General features: G+C 54.9%; 1 protein-coding gene across 1 annotated transcript in view; it reads left to right on the forward strand.

Moving 5' to 3' along the window:
• The first annotated feature begins 5,152 nt into the window (after positions 1 to 5,152).
• The window catches only part of ALAD (aminolevulinate dehydratase), a 33,637-nt gene continuing 19,563 nt past the window's right edge, over positions 5,153 to 19,226 (forward strand). Inside the window, exons 1-3 of the mRNA XM_065418592.1 lie at positions 5,153 to 5,200; positions 6,821 to 6,972; positions 18,245 to 18,382. Of these exons, the coding sequence (XP_065274664.1) occupies positions 18,270 to 18,382 (113 nt within the window). The 5' untranslated portion in view covers positions 5,153 to 5,200; positions 6,821 to 6,972; positions 18,245 to 18,269. The remainder of the gene's footprint in view (positions 5,201 to 6,820; positions 6,973 to 18,244; positions 18,383 to 19,226) is intronic.

Here is a 19,226-nt window from a genome sequence, read left to right on the forward strand (position 1 = left end):
CCCCGTTCAGAGTCACTGGGAAAGCAGCCCAGAACCTGGAGAGAGAGGTCAAGGACATGCTGGCTTTAGATGGGATCCAGCCGTTCAACAGCCCATGGGCCTCACCCATGGGGCTGGTCCCCAAGAAAGATGGGATGATCTGGTTCTGTGGGGACTATCAGAAGCTTAAAGCCATCACCGTGTCCAATGCCTACCCCACGCCTAGGCCTGGGGAGATTCTAGACAAGCTGAGGGGGATAGAGGACTTGGCCCTGGCGTACATCGATGACATGTGTGTCTTTAGCTAGACCTGGGAGGAACATGTGTCCCAGGTGAAGAGGGTGCTGGGCTGCCTCAAGGAGGCAGGATTGACAGTAAAAGCCGAAAAGTGCAAGGTGGAGATGATCACAGATTGGCCCATTCCCCAGACCAAGAAACAAGTCCAGGCCTTTATCAGGATGGCGGGGTGCTACTGGAGGTTTGTACCCCACGTTAGCCCCCTAGCTGCCCCCATCCGTGAGCTATGTGAGAGGGGTAAGCCAGACGAGGTGGTCTGGACTAAGCAGTGCCAGAGGACTCTCTGTATACTGAAGGAGACTCTAATCGAGGGCCTGGTAAATCTGGTAAACCCAGGCTTTGCCAAGCCTCTTGCAGTGTTCACCGACGCCTCAGACGCAGGGCTGGGCACGGTGCTGATGCAAGCCGATGCTAAGGGGGGGAGACACCCCATCAGGTACCGGAGCAAGAAACTGCTGCCCCGGGAGCAGAACTATGCGGCCTCAGAGAAGAAATGCCCGGCCATGGTGCAGGCCCTTAGAAAGCTGCAGCTGTATCTATTTGGGCGGCGCTTTACTGTGCATACTGACCACTCTCTTCCGACGTGGCAGCGTCAAATGCAAGGTAGTGAGGCCGAGCTGCTGGGGAGAGAGACACCTGTTCAGAGGGTGGCCAAGGTCAAGATGGGGGCTCTTAACCAAGAGAGCCCGAATTGCAGCCCTCCAAACTGGAGCGCTGGGAAAAGACCCAATCCCAGTTTAAACCCCAGGGGTATTGGGGTGAATCTCAGTTTAAACCCCAGGGGTATTGGGGTCAGGGCCAGCTCCAGGCACCAGCCGGGCAAGCTGGTGCTTGGGGCGGCAGCTTGTAGGAGGCGGCATTCCGCCCAATCCTAGGGCGGCACGGCCGCTTTTTTGTTGTAGTTGTTGTTGTTGTTCTGCTCCGGCCGCCCTGTAGGGGGCGGCGGCGTGGAGGACGGGAGCGCCCTGCAGCAAGCCCGGCAGGGCAGCCCGCGTCCTTCCCTCCCAGCCGACCGGAGTGGTGCGGAGCCCTCCCGGCAGGGGGCACGGCGGGAGGGGCCGCGTGGCAGCGCCCCGCTGAAGCCCTGGCCGCCCCCCTTCTCTCTCTCTCCCCTGCTCCCTCCCCCTCCCCCCCGCTAGCCGGGGCACATCTGCAGGGCAGGGAGTCCCCCTGCACCCTGGCTCCAGCCGCGCCGCAGGTTTTTATTTTTTTTTATTTTTGCTTGGGGCGGCCAGAAAGCCAGAGCTGGCCCTGATTGGGGTGGCAAAAGGGCACAGGCCGCATAAACCTTCCCACATGCAGCCTGCAAGCGCCATCAAGCACAACAGACCCACGGGAGGGTGTGAAACTGGAAGGGCCTGGTGTAACTCCCACCAAGGAATGGGAGAGATGATGGGGCATCCGTGGGAACTTCCCCAGGTCACCGGCTAAAGTGACCTCGCTCAGTTCGGTCTTGAAGGGGGGAGAGATGTGACGAAGTGGGACTGTTCTTAATGTTTCCTCTGAATACTGTGTGGGTGCCTCAGTTTCTGACCGACACTCTGTCGCCTAGCAACCAATGGCCAGGCCCTTCCCCCCTGCAAGGGGATGCTAAAGGTGTGGGAGGACAAAGAGGTCAGGTGACCTCCTGGCCCGGGAAAGGAACTCAGCAGAGAAGGAGGGGCTGGAGGGGGTTTCAGTTTGGAGCTGGCTGGGGACTAGGAGTGAGGGCAGACGGGGTGTCTGGCTCGCTGGGCCCCAGAATGGACCCGGCTGAGGGATCTGGTTCTCTGGACCTACAGGCTCTGTTTTAGACCATGTTCCTGTCATCTAATAAACCTCTGTTTTACTGGCTGGCTGAGAGTCACGTCTGACTGCGAAGTGGGGGTGCGTGCAGGACCCTCTGGCTTCCCCAGGACCCCGCCTGGGCGGACTCGCTGTGGGAAGCGCACGGAGGGGCATATGCTGAATGCTCCAAGGTCAGACCCAGGAGGTGAAGCCGTTTGAGCTTCTTGCCCTGAAGACAGTCTGCTCCATGGGAGAGGAGGCTCCCCAAAGTCCTGACTGGCTTTGTGGGGAGCAGTTCCAGAGCATTGCCCGGGGACTCCGTGACAGTGATTCAGGATCTCCCATGGCTTCTTTGGTACATAAGGCAGCAGACTCAGCCCCCAGCCCATTCAGTTTGCATGTGAGCTCACTGTGCTCACACATGCTGTGGGGAAGCTGGGTAGCGTCTCCAGAACCGCCAACCTTAAGAGAACCAAAATCATGAGATTGTTAACAAAAATCAGATCGTGTTTTTCAGTTGGTCTTTTCACTTTCTTCCCCTCTACTCCAGTGTCAATGTGTGGGTGACACTTTCAGGGTGAAAAGCCAACATTTAATACACACAAAATTGGTGTCTCTTGCAGGCTGCTCAGATGTTGACTCCACGCACGCACCCCTGAGATGGGGAACTGCCAGCCATCGCCTATTAGTAGGGGCCTACCAATTTCATTGCCGTGAAAAACATGTCATGGACTGTGAAATAAGCCCTTCCCCGTGAAATCTGATCTCACCCTTGCTGCTGGGCGCTCTCCAGCCAGGGGCTCCTAGCTGTGAGTCCCCAGCCCCAGCCGGGCTGGGGAGGGACAGGACTTGTCCTTCCCCTGCACAGCCTCTTTCAGGGGGAGACCAGACCCACCTCCGACTGCCCCCTCCTGAAGCTCTGGAGCTGGGCAGCCCCAGAGGTTCCTGCAGCTGAAGAAGGTTTGTGGAGGTGGGTCGATCTCCCCCTGCTGATGGAAGCGCCACAGTTGGGGGCTCTTGGCTGTGAGTCCCCCACTGGGCTTAGGAGGGACAGGACTTGTCCTTCCCCCTGCGCGGCTGTTCTGGCGAGCGGGAAGATCAGACCCACCTCAGGTACCTTTTGGGTTGGGACCCCAAGGGTTATAACACCATGAAATTACATATGTAAACAGCTGAAAAGGTGAAATTGACCAATTAAAAAACCCTCTGGCCATGAAATTGATCAAAATGGACTGTGAATTTGGTAGGGGTCTACCTATTATTGTCTTGAGTTGACTCTCTCCCCCCCTCCTTTCCCAACTTGCCCCATATTCCCCTTCAGTACAATGGAGATGGAACAGGAACAATGAACATCCAAATAACTCAGTGCACTCTAGCTATGGATCAAGTTTTCCAATTATTTTTCAAAAAAGACTTAAGTGACCTGCCAAGATCTTTACCTATAAGAATCTCTTCACACCACGAAGCACCTTGGAGATATACCTATCTCGTAGAACTGAGCTATCCCTCCCCTTGCTACCTGCTGAAAAAACCCTCTCCCCAGCAGTGCTCTCTAGAACTCCCTGCTTGCTGGAGTGACATTTACCAGCCTTCAATATTTATTTTTTAAGAAAAAATCAGTTCTCTCTCACTCAAAGCTTTTTAAAAAGACTTTTAAATCATTCTCTTTTCTTTGTATAATTTTGATCAATGACAGAAATGTATCCGTTACCAAGAATTACAATAAATTGTTTATTTGAAAAATCAGATTGCAATTATAATTAAAATAAAAAATTAATGTTTATTTAATTGTCCTTCCCTCCTGCTGCTCCAGGCCTTCCCCTCTGCGCCCCACCCACCTGCAGCAGGGCCTGGGGAAGAGCAGCTGGAGGAGGGTTTTAGATAAAGCAGTCGTTCTCAAACTTTTTTTTTCGTGGACCACTTGAAAATTGCTGAGTCTTGGCAGACCACTTAATGATCTTTCCAAATGTTGTTTGTACCGATACCTAACTATTGTAACGCATTTGGGATAAAAGCACTATATTAAAAAAAAATTAATAATTAATTTTTTTGTTCTACAAATAAAAGCACACAACTCATATTTTAATATCAGTCGTCTTACCTTTCTAACGCGATGGATGTGCCCTCTCTCCCCTGCCACGGCAGCCCCTGAGCTGGGGCTGGGAAGGAGGGGGGGTGTCTCTCCCCAGCAGCTGCAGCCCTGGAGCCGGGGAAAGTTGCCTCTTTCTCTGGCCACTGCAACCCTGCACATCCCAAATCCCCCCCCTTCTCACCCCACTGCCCCCTCCCAGTCCCACCTACCCCTTATTCCCCCCAAGGCCAACACCTCACCCTACATGTGCACCTTCTCCAGGGTCCAGGCACCTATTAGTGGAGCCACACCTGCGCCCTTCATTCTCTCGTGTGCGGCCGCCCAGGCGTGCACCTTAGAGGGAACTATCCGTGGACGCCCTGAATGGAGCTCGCGGACCACCATAGTTTGAGAACTTCTGAGCTATAGTGAACTAAGATCACTTTCCTCCTGAATGAGAACATTCCTGCAGGGCTAGAGACTCTAACATCATCCCTTTGGTTCAGTCACCTTCACTTGTCTGATCGCCCCCTGTAGCCGGGGCCTGGGCAGAGCTTCCCCACAGGCCGAGCCATCTATCCAGGGCTGCTTTAGCTGTGGGATCCCTTGGGAGGCTCCCCTAGCTCGAGTCACCCTGCTCCTGGCTGGTTTGCACTGCAGGGGATAGCTCAGCACCCGGGCAAAGCAAGGGAGCCTATGGCTGGGGTGAGGGGAAAGTGGGAGATGCAGGAAACTCTGCGTCTGCAAACCCAGATCCTGGCCCGTTCTTTAAACATTTTTGGGGGTGGAGGAATGGCCTTGTGGGGGGGCTGAGGGGAGCAGGATCTGGGACAGGAGCCAGGGTGGCCCTGGGGGGTGCAGAGTCCCGGGCAGCAGCTGAGATGGGGGGTCAGGCTGTGGGGTCCCGGCCAGGAGACGGGCGCAGGGCGCTACAATCCCGCTGGCTGCCGCCCGGGGGCGCCGCGCCCGGCTGGCGGGGGGCGGGGGCGGGCTGTGCGGGGCGGGGCCCAGTTGGTTCCGGGGGGCGGGGCCCACCACGCGGTGCGGAGCGGAGCCAGGACAGCGCGCGGCGGCAGCGAGGCCCAGGTGAGCCGGGGGTGGCCCGGGCCCCGCACGGCCTCTGGCCCGTTGCTCCGGCGGGTCCCCGCCGGGCTGTGCGGGGCGGGGCTTTGCACGAGGCTGGGTGGGCAGCGCGCCGAGCCCGCCCCGGACTAGTCCGGCTCGCGGGGCTCGGCTTGGAGCTCGCCCCTCCGACTGTCCCGGTCCCCGCCTGCAGCCCGGGGGGACCGAGCCAGGGGACTCGCTGGTGCAGTGGAGCTGGGGGGTGGCGCCTTCCTAATTCAGCTGATGCTCCTGCCCTGGCAGGCTCTGCTGGGCCCAGGAGAGCCCAGAGGTTCCTCTGGCAGCTCGGAGCCCTGTGGCCGGCTAGGGCCTTCGCCCAGCAGCAGAGGAGGGAGCGGTGCAGGCCCTGAGCTGCTGTAACCCCCCTCCTGGGGAGGATGGCTCCAGAGCCCGCGCTGCTCCCGGGAGGGCAGGGGACGCAGAGTTGATGGGGGTGGGGGTGTCCTGCCCCCTGCCTGGAGCGCTGCCTCAGTGTGGACACGGGCTGAGCAGGAGAAAGTCGCCGTGTGAGGCAGAAGCTTGTTCTTTCTGGATGTTCCCCTTCTAGCTACTCAGCAGCTGGGCAGATGGTTTCTTGGGCAGGAGACTATCAGACCTGCGGGTGCCTGTATCACGAGGAGCATGAAACCAAGTCCAGAGTCTCCCCCTTGCCCCCCTATGTGATCTGCTGCCACAAGCTGGTCCTGGTGATTTAACTGTTGGCATTTCCCCATTTAAAACATGCAAATTGCAGTTTTCAAATGGGCACTCCAGCAGGCTACCTCCTCGGGCACGGCACGCTGCTCGGTCTGAGAACCACAGCCGGTGCTGTGTGGGCCTGTGATATCTCACACATCCCTAGCCTGTGTGCAGGGCACATAGACAAGGACTGCTGTGTCCTGTACAAGCACTGTCTAGGCGTTGTCAGTTCCCAGAGCTGAAGGCACTGGCAGTGATATGAAATAACAAACAGCTAGAAGGGGATATCTCGTGCAAGCTGCAATAGTTAATGTTTGTCAGAGTCTGGGTCAAAATAGCAGAATTTACTGAAGCTTCTGCTGAGCAAACAGGGCTACCAGCCAAGGCAGGCAGAGGGTCAGGAGTGTATTGGACAAACCCAGTGTATTTTTGAGTTTAGAAAAGCAGCAGATTTTTCTTATAAGTAATTAACATCCTCGGGCACTGCTAATCCTGCTGTTGTACATGGGGGTGCTGGGAAGCCCTCCCTCCTGGCCTGGCTTTAGATTTATGTAGCATTTTGAACTATAAGCGGATCTCTGTGAATCAGTTCAGCTGAAACAAGCCAGGGTCTCCTGACTTCGGTCCTATCCACTTCCCAACCCCCACCCTCCTCCTGGTCAAGCTTCCCCCACCCCCTTTTCCTTATCCTGTGGGCCTAGAATGACTGGGAATGAGCTGCTGGTTCTGCGCTTGCAGGACTTTTGACTGTCATCTGTGAACAGAGACTGTTCCCCCTGCAGGGATGGGTGGGGTGATTTGATGCCTATGGTGTGCTGGGTGCTCAGTGGGCACAAACCTTAAATCACTTTTACATCGGTGGGTAAGGAGATTACAACATTCCAGCATTTAACCCTCTTCTTGCAGGGCACCAGCAGCTGCCTCATGGCCCAGAGAAATTTGTTGCTTCTTGACTAACCTGATGTCTTGGGCAGTTGGTATCTCTATGGCAGATAAAGACATCTGTTCTCGTGATGATTGCCCAGCCAGTTCCCTCCATCTGACTTCTACCACTGCAAGTGTGCGGGATGGGGGTGGTTATCTGTGGGGGATGGTTACATGTGTTTGCACTATCACCAAACCTCTTTGCATAGATTACCCAGAGCAAAGTGGTATCTTGCTGGTCCCTCTGTCATAGGTGTAATAGAGTAGCATGCTATTGTGGACTGGCCAGTCCCTCCTCAGTTAATGACTCCTCATAACTATCCAGTAACAGTCCTAAGGTCATGACCTTAGGGTGACTTTAAAGAACAGGCTCATTCACTATTCCTAATCCTTACAATGGGTTCAGTAAAAATAGCTCCCCACAGATGATCTGAAAGACAGGCTTATGCCCTACTCGTACGCTTACTGCAGTGCTTTGGTACCACAGTCCAGGTGCTTTAGGAACACCATAGACAGTAAACATTTCACCAGAAGAACAGACTCCTGCTTGAGGTACGTGCGCATGTCCTTGACTAAAGCCAGCAGCATGGATGGGTACCATCAGATCCCCCTAGAGCTCTCCTGGGTATCTACCCGGATAACTGGACGGCCCAGTGAGCAGTGCTTGCATCTGTGTGAGAGTGGGAAGTTTTCCCTAGGGGGTGTGAGGGTCTCAGCTATCAATTTCTGCAACATTTTTAACAATCTAGGTCTAATCCTGTTTCTAGCCGTATAGTTACACAGAGAAGCACCGAAATGCGACCAGTGCGGTGGTGTTGGTCTGAGTGCACCACTGCTCTGCCCAGGCTAGGGCTTTTCCAGAGCAGCAGCAGGTTAACAAAAGGGACAAGACTGGTCAGTTTCAGGCTGCTCTTCAGATCCTTGTGGGCAACAGTGACACCTACAACAGTCATGTCAATTTCACAATGCTTCCAAGAAACTTTTGACAAGACAGAGGCAGGCACTGATCTTAGTCCTGGGAAGGACCCATAAAACAGGCTGACGGGCAGAGTGGGGGAGGCAGTCCACTCTTGCAGCAGTCAGAAGGCTCAGGAGTAGGGAGACAGTCAGAAAGCTCCTTCCTCCTAATGGCATCTAGATGAGGGTGGTAGAGGCTGGTACGAAAAGCAGAGCCCTGCATAGAGTTCCCAGACAGCATCCTTGGCCTTTCCATGCTGTTTTGGCAGGGGCTGGGCCCTTCTCCAAGACGGGCTGCTCTTGGGTTTTGCTGGTGGAGCCTCCATTCCCGTGGAATTTGTATCTCCCTGGCTTGTGGGTTTAGGGCTTGTACACACTACCACTTATGTCACTCAGGAGTGTGAATAAGACACACACACCCCTGAGGGACGTAAGTTGCACCCTCCTAAGCCTCAGTGTGGACACCGCTATGTCAGAGGGAGAGCTGCTCTCACGTCGGCATAGAGCGTCTTCACCAGACGTGCTACAGCGGCGCAGCTGCATCAGCCCAGCTATCGCTTCTAGTGTAGCCTGGCCCTCAGGCTCCTGGCTAGTAGGCACCTGGTAACATTTTCAGGTCCTGGCCATAGTCCCTTTGCCTCACATGGATGGTATTGTGGATCTGCAGCCCTCTTGTCCTTGAGGTTTATGAGAGAGTCCATGATCTTCCCACACAGTATCCTTCCACAAGCACTTTGGGGTGCTGGCAGCCAACTTCTCAATGCTAAGATAACTATTACCCCTGTTAGCGTATGTACCAAATGACTCCATTATTCCCCACCCCCACCCCTGTAGTCCCAAATAAATGGATGATGCTCCATCAGAATACCGGCCATTTATAACACTTCTATAGGGCCGCCTTCCCAAAGTATCTACTGGATCGTCTCTCTACAGAGATGCACATGATGGAGCTGGATTGCTCACTCCAAAGCACGTGGGAATCTAATCCCCAGCTGTCTCGGGGGTGGAACGACAGCCACACTCCATACTGGCTTAGGAAAGCGAACGAAGGGAGAATCGTAGGACTGGAAGGGACCTCGAGAGGTCATCTAGTCCTGTCCCCTGCACTCATGGCAGGACTAAGTATTATCTAGACCAGGGGTAGGCAAACTACGGGCCATGGGGTGTTTTAAGCTGGCCTGCGAGCTCCAGCCGGGGTGCTGGGTCTGGGGCTTGCCCCGCTCCAGCCGGGGTGCTGGGTCGGAGGCCGCACCACGTGGCTCCTGGAAGCAGACGCATGGCCCCACTGCGGCTCCTATGTGCTCCAACCCCAATTTTGTGAGCATCCATGGCCCGCCATACAATTTCTATTCCCAGATGTGGCCCTCAGGCCAAAAAGTTGCCCACCCCTGATCTAGACCATCCCTGACAGGTGACTGGAGATTTTTAAGAGCAGGTTAGACAATGATGGAGATTCCACAAGCTCCCTAGGCAATTTGTTCCAGTGCTTAACCACTGACAGGAAGTTTTTCCTAATGTCCAACCTAAACTGCCCTTGCTGCAATTTAAGCCCATTGCTTCTTGGCCTATCCTCAGAGGTTAAGGAGAACTATTTTTCTCCCTCCTCCTTGTAATAACATTTTATGTGCTTGAAAACTGTTATCATGTCCCCTCTCAGTCTTCTCTTCTCCAGACTAAACAAACCATTTTTTTCAATCTTCCCTCATAGCTCATGTTTTCTAGACCTTTAATCATTTTTGTTGCTCTTCTCTGGACTTTCTCCAATTTGTCCACATCTTTCCTGAAATGTGGTGCCCAGAACTGGACACAATACTCCAGTTGAGGCCTAATTAGCGCAGAAGAATTACTACTCGTGTCTTGCTTACAACGCTCCTGCTAATACATCCCAGAATGATGTTCACTTTTTTTGCAACAGTGTTACACTATTGACTCATATTTACCTTGTGATCCACTATGACCCCAGCTCCCTTTCCGCAGTACTCCTTCCTAGGCAGTCATTGCCCATTTTGTACATGTGCAACTGATTGCTCCTTCCTAAGTGGAGGACTTTGCATTTGTCCTTATTGAATTTCATCCTATTTACTTCAGACCATTTCTCCAGTTTATCCCTACATACTTGTGTTGTTTGTTTATATTCATCCTTTGTAATTTGACCTATTTTCTACTTTTTGAGTACTCTCTTTTTGAGTTTCAGATCATTGAAGATCTCCTGGTTAAGCCAGGGTGGTCTCTTGCCATCGTTCCTGTCTTTCCTACTCAGTGGGATAGTTTGCTCTTGTGCCCTTAAAAATGTCTTTTGGAAAACCTTCCAACTCTCTTAAACTGTTTTTCCCCTTAGACTTGCTTCCCATGGGATCTTACCTACCAACTCCCTGAGTTTGCTAAAGTCTGCCTTCTTGAAATCCATTAGCTTTATTGTGCTGTTTCCCCTCTTATTCCTTAGAAGCCTTAGAATCATGAACTCTCTCATTTCATGATCACTTTCATCCAAGCTTCCCTCCACTTTCAAATTCTCACCCAATTCCTCCCTATTTGCCAAGTTAAATCTAGAACAGCCTCTCCCCTAGTAGCTTTCCGCCCCTTCTGTTTCCATTTGAAACTGGGACAGAATATGATGATCTGGGCTAAAATTAACGACTGGGGTCCTGGCCAGTGTCCCTAATGTTTCCCATACAAGTAAAATACCATGGGGATCTTTACCTACTCCGAAGGGACAGGGTGCTAAATGTATATTTCCTCTGACAGATCCCACCACCTAGTCCCATGTTGCTTGGTACTGACAAGGGAAGAGCATGACCTGCTAAATCAGCCACTCACTGCCACACCCTGAGCCACAAGAGAGGGAAGAGAAAAGAACAGCAGAGTTTTAAAGATGCAGTTTCTGTCTCTGGTGTTGACTTTCATTTGTTTGCAACCTCCCTGCTGGAAAACCACAGGCATGGCCCATGGTCTCACTAGCCATTGTCAGAACTGGCACATTGCAACAGCATCAAGCTGCTTAGGGGATTGCTTTCATTAGCCTTTCTGGGCACAAATGGGCAACCTTGGTTTGCTAAGCCAGGCTTTACAACAAAAGGAAATAGGAGAGGAATAGGAAAGAGATGAAATAAGGTGGAGAAAGGAAAGGACACATGGGGGGATGGGGACACATCCCAGGTGATGGTTGGCATTTAGCCAGAGCAGGGGACTTGACAGTATCACCTGCGTCCCTCTTTTCTGGCCCAATCTGCTCAGGACTTTTCTCGGGATTAAGAGGACAAAGGCTTAGCCGTGTTCTGGAGGGTCCCAGGAGACGGTGCGGCCGGCAGCCATGATGGTAAAACTCACTCCTTCCCCTGCTTTCAGTTAGCAGTTGTTGAGTTTTCTTTTTCTTCATTTCCCCCACAAAAGGATCTTTTTAATGACCCCCAAAGGGAGCAATGGGTGGAATAGTTTACATGTGGTCACCAATTAGACCTAATTTTCAACCCAATTTTGGTCCATTGATTTCCAGTCCCACACTTCACTTGTTTACCAGGCATGATCTCAGCACAGTCCTTGAGTTACATCAGTGGGCCTTTGTGTTTGGACTAATTCAGTCTTTGTCTCACTGTTGTACCTTTTCCCATCAGCATTTGTTGTTATAGGTTATTGTGACACTTTATGAACTTTGATAAGAACGGCCAGCCTGGGTCAGACCAAGGGTCCGTCTAGCCCGTGTCCTGTCTGCTGACAGTGGCCAGTGCCAGGTGCCCCAGGGGGAATGAACAGAACAGGCAGTCACTGAGTGATTCATTCCCAGCGTTTGGCCCTCAGAGGTGTCTCACAGCTGAACTTCCGATCAGGCCCAGTTATTACCACGCCCCTGCCTGCAGAAGTCGGGCTTGGTGAAGAGGCTGGATATCTGCCCTGTTCACTTCCCAGGCCGGCCCCTAGGAGCCTTTCCTGAGGTCTTGGGGATAGAGCCATGGGGGGTTGAGTCCAACTCTCCTCCCTGCTGCCATGGGGCAGAACCAGGCTGTTGTTGAAGTGAAAGGGGAGCCGGGTTGCTTCCCTTCCTGGTTGGTCTCTCGTTTCGCTGCTGTGGTGTGACAGTCGGGTCAGCTTCCCCTCTGCGTGCACTGGAGCTAGCATTGGCCCTGGGGGCTGCAGGCAGGCAGGAGCCGGAGCAATCGCAGCATGGGCTGGAATCTGCCTCTGGGGTGTGAAGGTCTCACCCAGAAGCAGAGCTGAAGTGGCTGTTTTTAGGGTTACCATATTTTAAGTGTCCAAAAAGAGGACACTCCACGGGGCCCCGGCTCTGCCCCCAGCCCCGCCCCAACTCCGCCCCTTCCCCAAAGTCCCCGCCCCAACTCCGCCCCCTCCCCTGAACGCTTCGCCCCCCTGCTCCTCCCCCTCCCCTGCTTCCTGCGAACATTTGATTTGCGGGAAGCCTGAAGCAGGCAGGCAGCAGGTAAGCTGGGGCTGACAGGGGGGAGGGGGCGCGAGGAGGCGCCGCCCAGTCCGCCCCCCCAGCCGAGCGGCTCCCTCCGGCGGCTGGCCCCGGCCAAGAGGCTCTGGCCCCAGCGTCTCCGGCTTGGCTTGGCTCGGGCCCTGGGGCGCCGGCCCCGGTTCCGGGCGAGCGCGCTGGCCCCGGCCCTGGGCCAGCGGCGCCGGCCGGCGGCCGAACAGCCCCGGTCCCAGCAGCTCTGGCCGAGCAGCTCCGGCCCGACCCCGGCCCTGGGCGAGCGGCATCGGCCGGTGGCCGAGCAGCCCCGGTCCCAGCGGCTCCGGCCAGCTCGGCTCGGGCCCTGGTTCCGCCCCCGGCTCCAGCCCGGCCCCGGCCCTGGCAGAGCGCGCGGGGATTTGAGGACCAAAAAGCCGGACATGTCCGGGAAAATCCGGACGTATGGTAACCCTACTGTTTTTGAAGTTAGACTGAGTGAGACGCCCCGCAGCAGCATCTCAGATCAACCCCACGCTCTCCAGGGAGCTTTGCAGAGGTGTCACAGAGTGAGTCCTGTCAGGACACCAAGCAGGACGGGCCCGACGCCCTTCCGCACCAGGCATACAGGCCCCTGCCACATGAGCTGAAGGAGGGAGTGGCAGGCTGTTTGCCTTGATGTGGGCTGCTGCTAGAGGGAGATCTGGTCATGTGCCCTTGGCTGCACTTGTGACGCATTTTCAGCCAAAAATAGAGACAAACCTGAGTGCCAGAGCTTGGATCTGACTGGGTGATGCTTGGATTTAGGCTTGTGCCTTTGACCCATTTAGATCCCGACGTTTTAAGACCAGAAGGGAGCTTTAGATAGTCTAGTCTGACTTGCTGTATACCGCAGGGCAGAGGATCCCCCAGTGATGCCTGCATCCGGCCCGTGTCTTGTGACCAGGACTGGCTCTAGGCACCAGCAAAGCAAGCAGTTGCTTTGGCCGGCAAATTTGCAGAGGCGCAAGAATCCAACATGGGAGCTGAGAACCAACAGGGGGCCCTGGGAGCTGTAGTTCCTTGGTTAGCTCCCTGCCTATAGAGCTGGCCCTGGAGCAGGGAAAGAACTACATTTCCCAGCATTCCATTGGCCGCAATTAACAGGAAAGGGAGGGGGAAGGAGTGTGGAACTGAAACCTCATGTTGCAGCTTGCTGTGAATGGTAGGGACAGAGCCAGCTCTAGGTTTTTTGCCGCCCCCCACCCCAGCCCTGGGCTCCCCCCGCACCACCGTGTTGCCCCAGCCCTGGACTCTCCCCCGCCCACACCCCCTGCTGCCCCAGCTCTGGCCCCCACCTGCACCCCCCTGCTGCCCCAGCCCTGAGCTCTCCCCCCACCCGCATCTCCTGCCACCCCAGCCCTGGGCTCTTCTCCCCACCTGCACCTCCTGCTGCCCCAGCCCTGGACTCTCCCCCGCCCACACACCCAGCTGCCCCAGCTCTGGCCCCCACCTGCACCCCCCTGCTGCCCCAGCCCTGGGCTCCCCCCCCCACCCCCCGCACCTCCTGCTGCCCCAGCCCTGGGCTCTCCCCCAAAGAAAGAATTAGGTGGACTAAATGGACAGTGCACCTCTCTATCTGAAGCCTAGCAAGGCAGGTATGTGGATCCCACTCAAAAGAATAATAAAGGCACCTCAACTTTTCCTCATTTATGTAGGACAGTCTTATACTATGCATCCAGATATCCTCCAGTCACACAAGCTGAAAATTGTTTCACTTTACTGCAGTTCTGTAACCATATGGGAACCAATCCTGTCTGTGTTCTGTGCACATCCAAAATTCCTGCTGAATGACCCGCCCTGGGAGCGAGTTACCAGTGACCCCCAGGGCTGGGGCTGCAGGAAGGTGCAGTTGGGGGGTGGGGGGAGAGAGAGACCCCTGGGCTGGAGGGGGGGGGGGGCAGCCAAAAAATTTTATGCATGGGGCAGCAAAAAACCTAGAGCCGGCCCTGCTTGTGACCGAACTAGAGCCAATCTCCGAGAAGGGCCCGTGGAGTCAGAGGGCAGACATGGACCTAACCCTCCCCAAAGCCCTCGTGGGGGTCGGAGCCGGTGCTCTGGTTCGAGGTTTGGGGGAGGTTCAGAGGGTGGTGATGGAAGCTGTCTGCCAGCGCTAGCCTGGGGGGGAGGGGAGGGTCAAGCTGCTGCTCAGAATTCAGGGAAGGTTCTGATACCCCCAGAAAGCCCCGTGTAGCTCCCAGTGTTAACCCTCCTGTCTGGTGGCCGTTGTCCAGGACGCTACCCCCCGGAGGCCATGTAATGTCACGGTGTCTGAGCTGTGTGGACTTGGACCCCAGGCGGTGGGTCTGGGCTCTGCCTTACTGCGTGTGCTCTGCTCAGTGCTCTACACACAGCATTGCTCGGCTCTGTGTCCTGCTGCCTGGTGGCAATGCCTCTCTGCTCCTCTTGTGCTGGGTGCTCTGGCTGTCCCTGCCTCACACCGCTCCGCCCAGGTTCCCAGGCAGTCCCGGGAACAGGACTGTATCTTCCCTCTGCAGAGACGCACACGGTAGAGCTGGATTGCAAAGCGAGCAATCCAGATAGATAGATTCGACTGTCAGTGCCTGGTCTCTGGTTTTCACGTCTGCTTCTTTCTTTTACTAGCTGGGCTCCAGCTTCTCTAACAGACGCTCAGTCTCTCTGCTCCTGGCACTTACCCAAGGCTCTGTTTTACCCTGGGTGCTGGAGGCTACAAAGATCACTTCGACTGGCAGCAGAAGGCCCTTTGTGCACAGCTGCCCTCTGCGGCTGTGCGGGGAGGTGGAGGATTGAGGGGGCTCGGGCAGGTCCCCCTGGAGCTTGAGGGGCTGGCCTGTGCACAGCTGGACGCTGGCAGCCTCATTCTTGCTGCATCTCGGGGTTCTCTTGGGGCCAAGGGTTGTGAGGGACGTAGCCTCTCCCTGGAGCAGTGTGGCTCAGTGTCCGGCGCTGCGTTAACGGACGTGGACTGGGGAGTTCCCACCATGGCAGTGACGGGAGGAGAGGGGATGTGGTGTCTGCCTGGCCCATTGCAGCTCACCAGCGCTGGCAGCTATGGAGTCTGCCTGTTGGATAGCTGTTCAGAGCCCGCAGCTGCCTCCACCGCAAGGCTGAGCAAACCAGGGGTCGTTGTCCAGGTGTCCTGTGTGTGGCAGTCACTGCATTGCAGCCTGCCTCTCCTGGCTCCTTCGGGGACCCCCGCCGCCATTCTGAGCCCCCTCTTCTCACGGGAATATCCGGGCTGCAGTATCCACGTGTCCGCTTGAGGGGGTGCCTCTGCTTTTCCTTCCAGATGCAAATGCAGCCTTTGCAGGAGGGTCTGTCACTGAGAACCCCGCTGGGATGGCCAGGAAGCACTGCTAGGCCAAGGGACCAGTGACCATGTGAAGGTTGGACGGCAGGGCTGGTAGAGAACCTTGGGAAGGGGATTCCCGGGGAGGTTGCTGTCTAGCTGTAGTGACTTGCCAGATTTCGGACCATAATGCTGCTGATTGGATCCTCATGCTCTTTACTTCCTCCTTCAGTCATCACTTGATGTTGTCAGCCACGCTCTCAAGAACGTGTAGAGCTAGACGTGACCGTTCTGCCTCCTGCAGCTCTAGCGCTCTGGGGCCGATCAGCTGCCGAAGCCCTGTTGTGATTGCTGTAGGAGCGAAGCCAGGTGGCCATGGGGAGAACGTGATCTGCACGACCTAAATCACCGAACTAACCAGAGCTGAAAGCATTTGGTGGGACTGGTGTGCGGATACCTCCGGAGCAGTGCATGGGTCTTGGTCCTGCGAGCAGGCAGTTCAGTTCCTGTTGTCTCTGTTACCTGGGATTGGGTAACTAACGGATACAGGAATTAGCATCACTGGTGCATGAGTGGTGCTGGTCTGGGGAGATGTTCCCAGTCCCTGAAGGGTTAAGTATTTGGGCTAGACCATTACAGCTGGATTCTTTGACCCAGCTTCTCCAGACTCAGACGGGCTTTGCAAAGCACCTTTCAAGTGTGTTACCAGATTTGCCCATTACTTTGGAGTATGCTCATTTATTCGGGTTACTTTTCTGGGGAAGGGGATTCTGTAATCCTACCAATGTACTGCTTGTGTCACTTGTGTTTTCATATGGAGCTTGACTTCTCCCTTCTGCAAGTCCCCTCCCAATGGAGCTATCCTGCAGGACCTAGGTTCCCCAGGGCTGGGTTACTCCAGCCCCAGAACCAGATGAACGAACGAACACACACACACACATACATACATACATACATTAACAGAGCAAGTCTGAGCGGACCGGGTCAATCAGCACTGTCAAGCTGACCCCTTATATGTCTCTGGACTCACTGGGCTGGATGAAGCAGCACTTTCAAGCTCTCTCTCCTTATATGCCCCTGGGCTCCATGGACTGGGTCAAGCAGCACTTTCAAGCTGTTACCCTTATGCGTCCCAGATTCAGCACGTCCCTGTCCCCACTCTCACATCACAATTGTACTGGCAGTAACCTACTTGATGAGCAAACCCGACAGTATTTTGGGCGCTGCAGGGATCTTTAGCTTAGGTAAAAGAAGCGTTGCTGTAGAGTGAATGGGGGAAGCTAAAACACAAACGAGTAAAGTTCAGCAAGAGAGAGAGAAGCAACCAACTTAACCATAGAAGTTATTTATTGAATAATAGTGATAACTACACAAGGACTAAACCAACATAACATACATGATTAAAGGTTAATACCTAAGGTAAACAGGAAAACGAAGAGAGAGAGAGAAAGAGGGGGGGTCTCACCGCTCCCTGAAGCTTGAACTGGTCGGGGTTCCCAGATGATGGTGGTAGCTGAGGGTCCTGAGGGCAAGAGACAGGCAGAGTCCCCAGCACGATCAGTCAGGAGAAGATGGATTCCCAGTGGAACTGATGCCTAGTTTGGATCTAAGCATCAGAACCCTGACTAGAGGGTGAGTAGGGATTTTTGTAGAGAAAATACAATGGTTGAAGGGAGAACACTAGATTTGTTTATAGGTAAGCTGATGACTCAAGGGTTTTCTTTAGACTAGACAATAGGAGCTGATCACTCTTGGCTATGGGTGGTGTTTTCTTCCAGGGAGCTCACAATGCAACTAGGCTGCTTCAGTATTTGGATATCAATAAAGGATTTATGACTAGAATTGGTCTGATAATTGCTGAGCTGGGTGTGTGCAGGCATAGGTTCATTAACATCTGGAGCAGAAATTCCCATGATGCAGTGCTTCCCTGCTTTTTCTGGTCCCAGAATTCAGTGTGGTTCTCTGTTCTCCATTCTGTATGTAAATTGAGATGTCTTCCTGTCCCATCTTTCATGCAGGAAGAGTTGTCCCAAGGGGAGTTGTCTCTGCTCTCCATTCTGTATGCTAATGGAGATGTCTTAATCTTGTCACCCTTGTCAGGAGGGGTCTAGGTGTGTCTCCCAGCACCCTTCACTGCTCTCTGCAAGTCTTTTCTCTGATGGGTTTTGGTTTAAGCAGAGGCTGGGGGCGGGGGGTGTCTTTCATGAGTCAGGCTGGATACTGCACCCTGGTTCCCCAAGAACACAAAGGTGTCTGGTATCAAGTGGGAGGTGCCCCCAAGTGCTAGCTGCAGAGTTCAAGGCATGGGGACACGGTGTGGTGTTGCTGTGGCAGCCAGCCAGGGGTGGTTGGTGGTGACAGATGTGGATGAATTGAATAATTCGCCTTTTCACCCATAGATCTTTGAGTGCTTTGCAGAGGCAGGTAAGTATCATCCACGTTTTACAGATGGGAAACTGAGGCACGGAGTCTCTCTAGAACCCAGGTCTCCTGGCTACCAGCCCAGTGCCCTGTCCACATGGCAAATCAAAGGAAAGCTTGACTTGAGTATCAGTTGCTGTTGACTGAACTGTGGAATCGTCTCTCGAGGGAAGCAGTGGAAGCCCCTTGCTTAGCCCGCGTGCCGTGCTCGTGTGTTCCCACGGGGCGCTGCCTGGAGCAGGGCTTGAGGCACTAGCTTCAGTGACTCTCCCTGGGATGCAGCCTCTAAACTGCTGTTTCGCCGTGTGTGTTTCAGGCTCTCCCGTTGCTGAGTTTCCAGGATGCAGGCCCAGTCTGTGCTCCACAGCGGCTACTTCCACCCTGTGCTGCGCTCCTGGCAGACCTCGGCCACGGCCTTCGATGCCTCTAACCTCATCTACCCCATCTTTGTCACGTAAGTGAGGGCTGGAGCCTGTCCAGCCCCAGGCTGAGGCTGTGCTCCCAGCTGGGGAGGCGAGAGGAGATCTCTCGGGGAATGTGCAGACAGACCTCTGTGAAGCAGCTTCCTTGCTTCGGAGGAGGTCACACAAAGGGGCAGCGGCTCCCGGCTGGTGTGCAACCCCTGAGTCTGGAGGCCACCCGCTTAGGGACGTGGGAGCTGCCATCCTGAGCAGAGCCATGGTCCCTCTACAGCAGCGTCCTGCCTTTGGCTGAGTGTGCACTGGGTGGGGAAGGGCAGGGCTCCTGCCCCGCTGCTCTGAATCCCCATCGCTGCGGAAGTAGCCATGGGCATGTCACCCCGTAGTAACCTCTGTACGTGGAGGGGAAGCTGCTCACTGCCACCCTTCCCTGGATCTGAATCAGCTTGTCGTTTGTGACCAGCCTGGCGCCTCCCCTGGGGCGGTTTGCTAACCCTCCCAGAAACGCCAGGGCTGCTGAGCTGAGGTGTCCGTCCTGGGGCGGCGGAGCCAGTCTGCGTGCACTGCCCAGCTGGGGCGGTTTCTGATGTGGCCTATGGGATGCTGGCGGGCTTAGAGCTGTACATCCCCTCCTGAGCGGGCTGTGTTTGAATGAGGCCGTGAGCCCTGTGGAATCTGGTCTGACAAAGTGGTGATTTTCCCTTGTTATGTTGTATGTGAGTCTTACTGTTCTGCATGAATGCTGTGTGTGCCTCAGTTTCCCTGTGTATTGCGCCAGTGTCTAGGTGGTGGGAATAAGGGTGTGTGACTTTTGTGGGGGTTGCTCCAGCTGCCTGCACATATGCTGCGTTGGGGGAGAACCAGAGCCCTGGCTCTGGG

This window comes from Emys orbicularis, chromosome 18 (assembly GCF_028017835.1).
Source record: "Emys orbicularis isolate rEmyOrb1 chromosome 18, rEmyOrb1.hap1, whole genome shotgun sequence".
Taxonomy (NCBI): Eukaryota; Metazoa; Chordata; order Testudines; family Emydidae; genus Emys; species Emys orbicularis.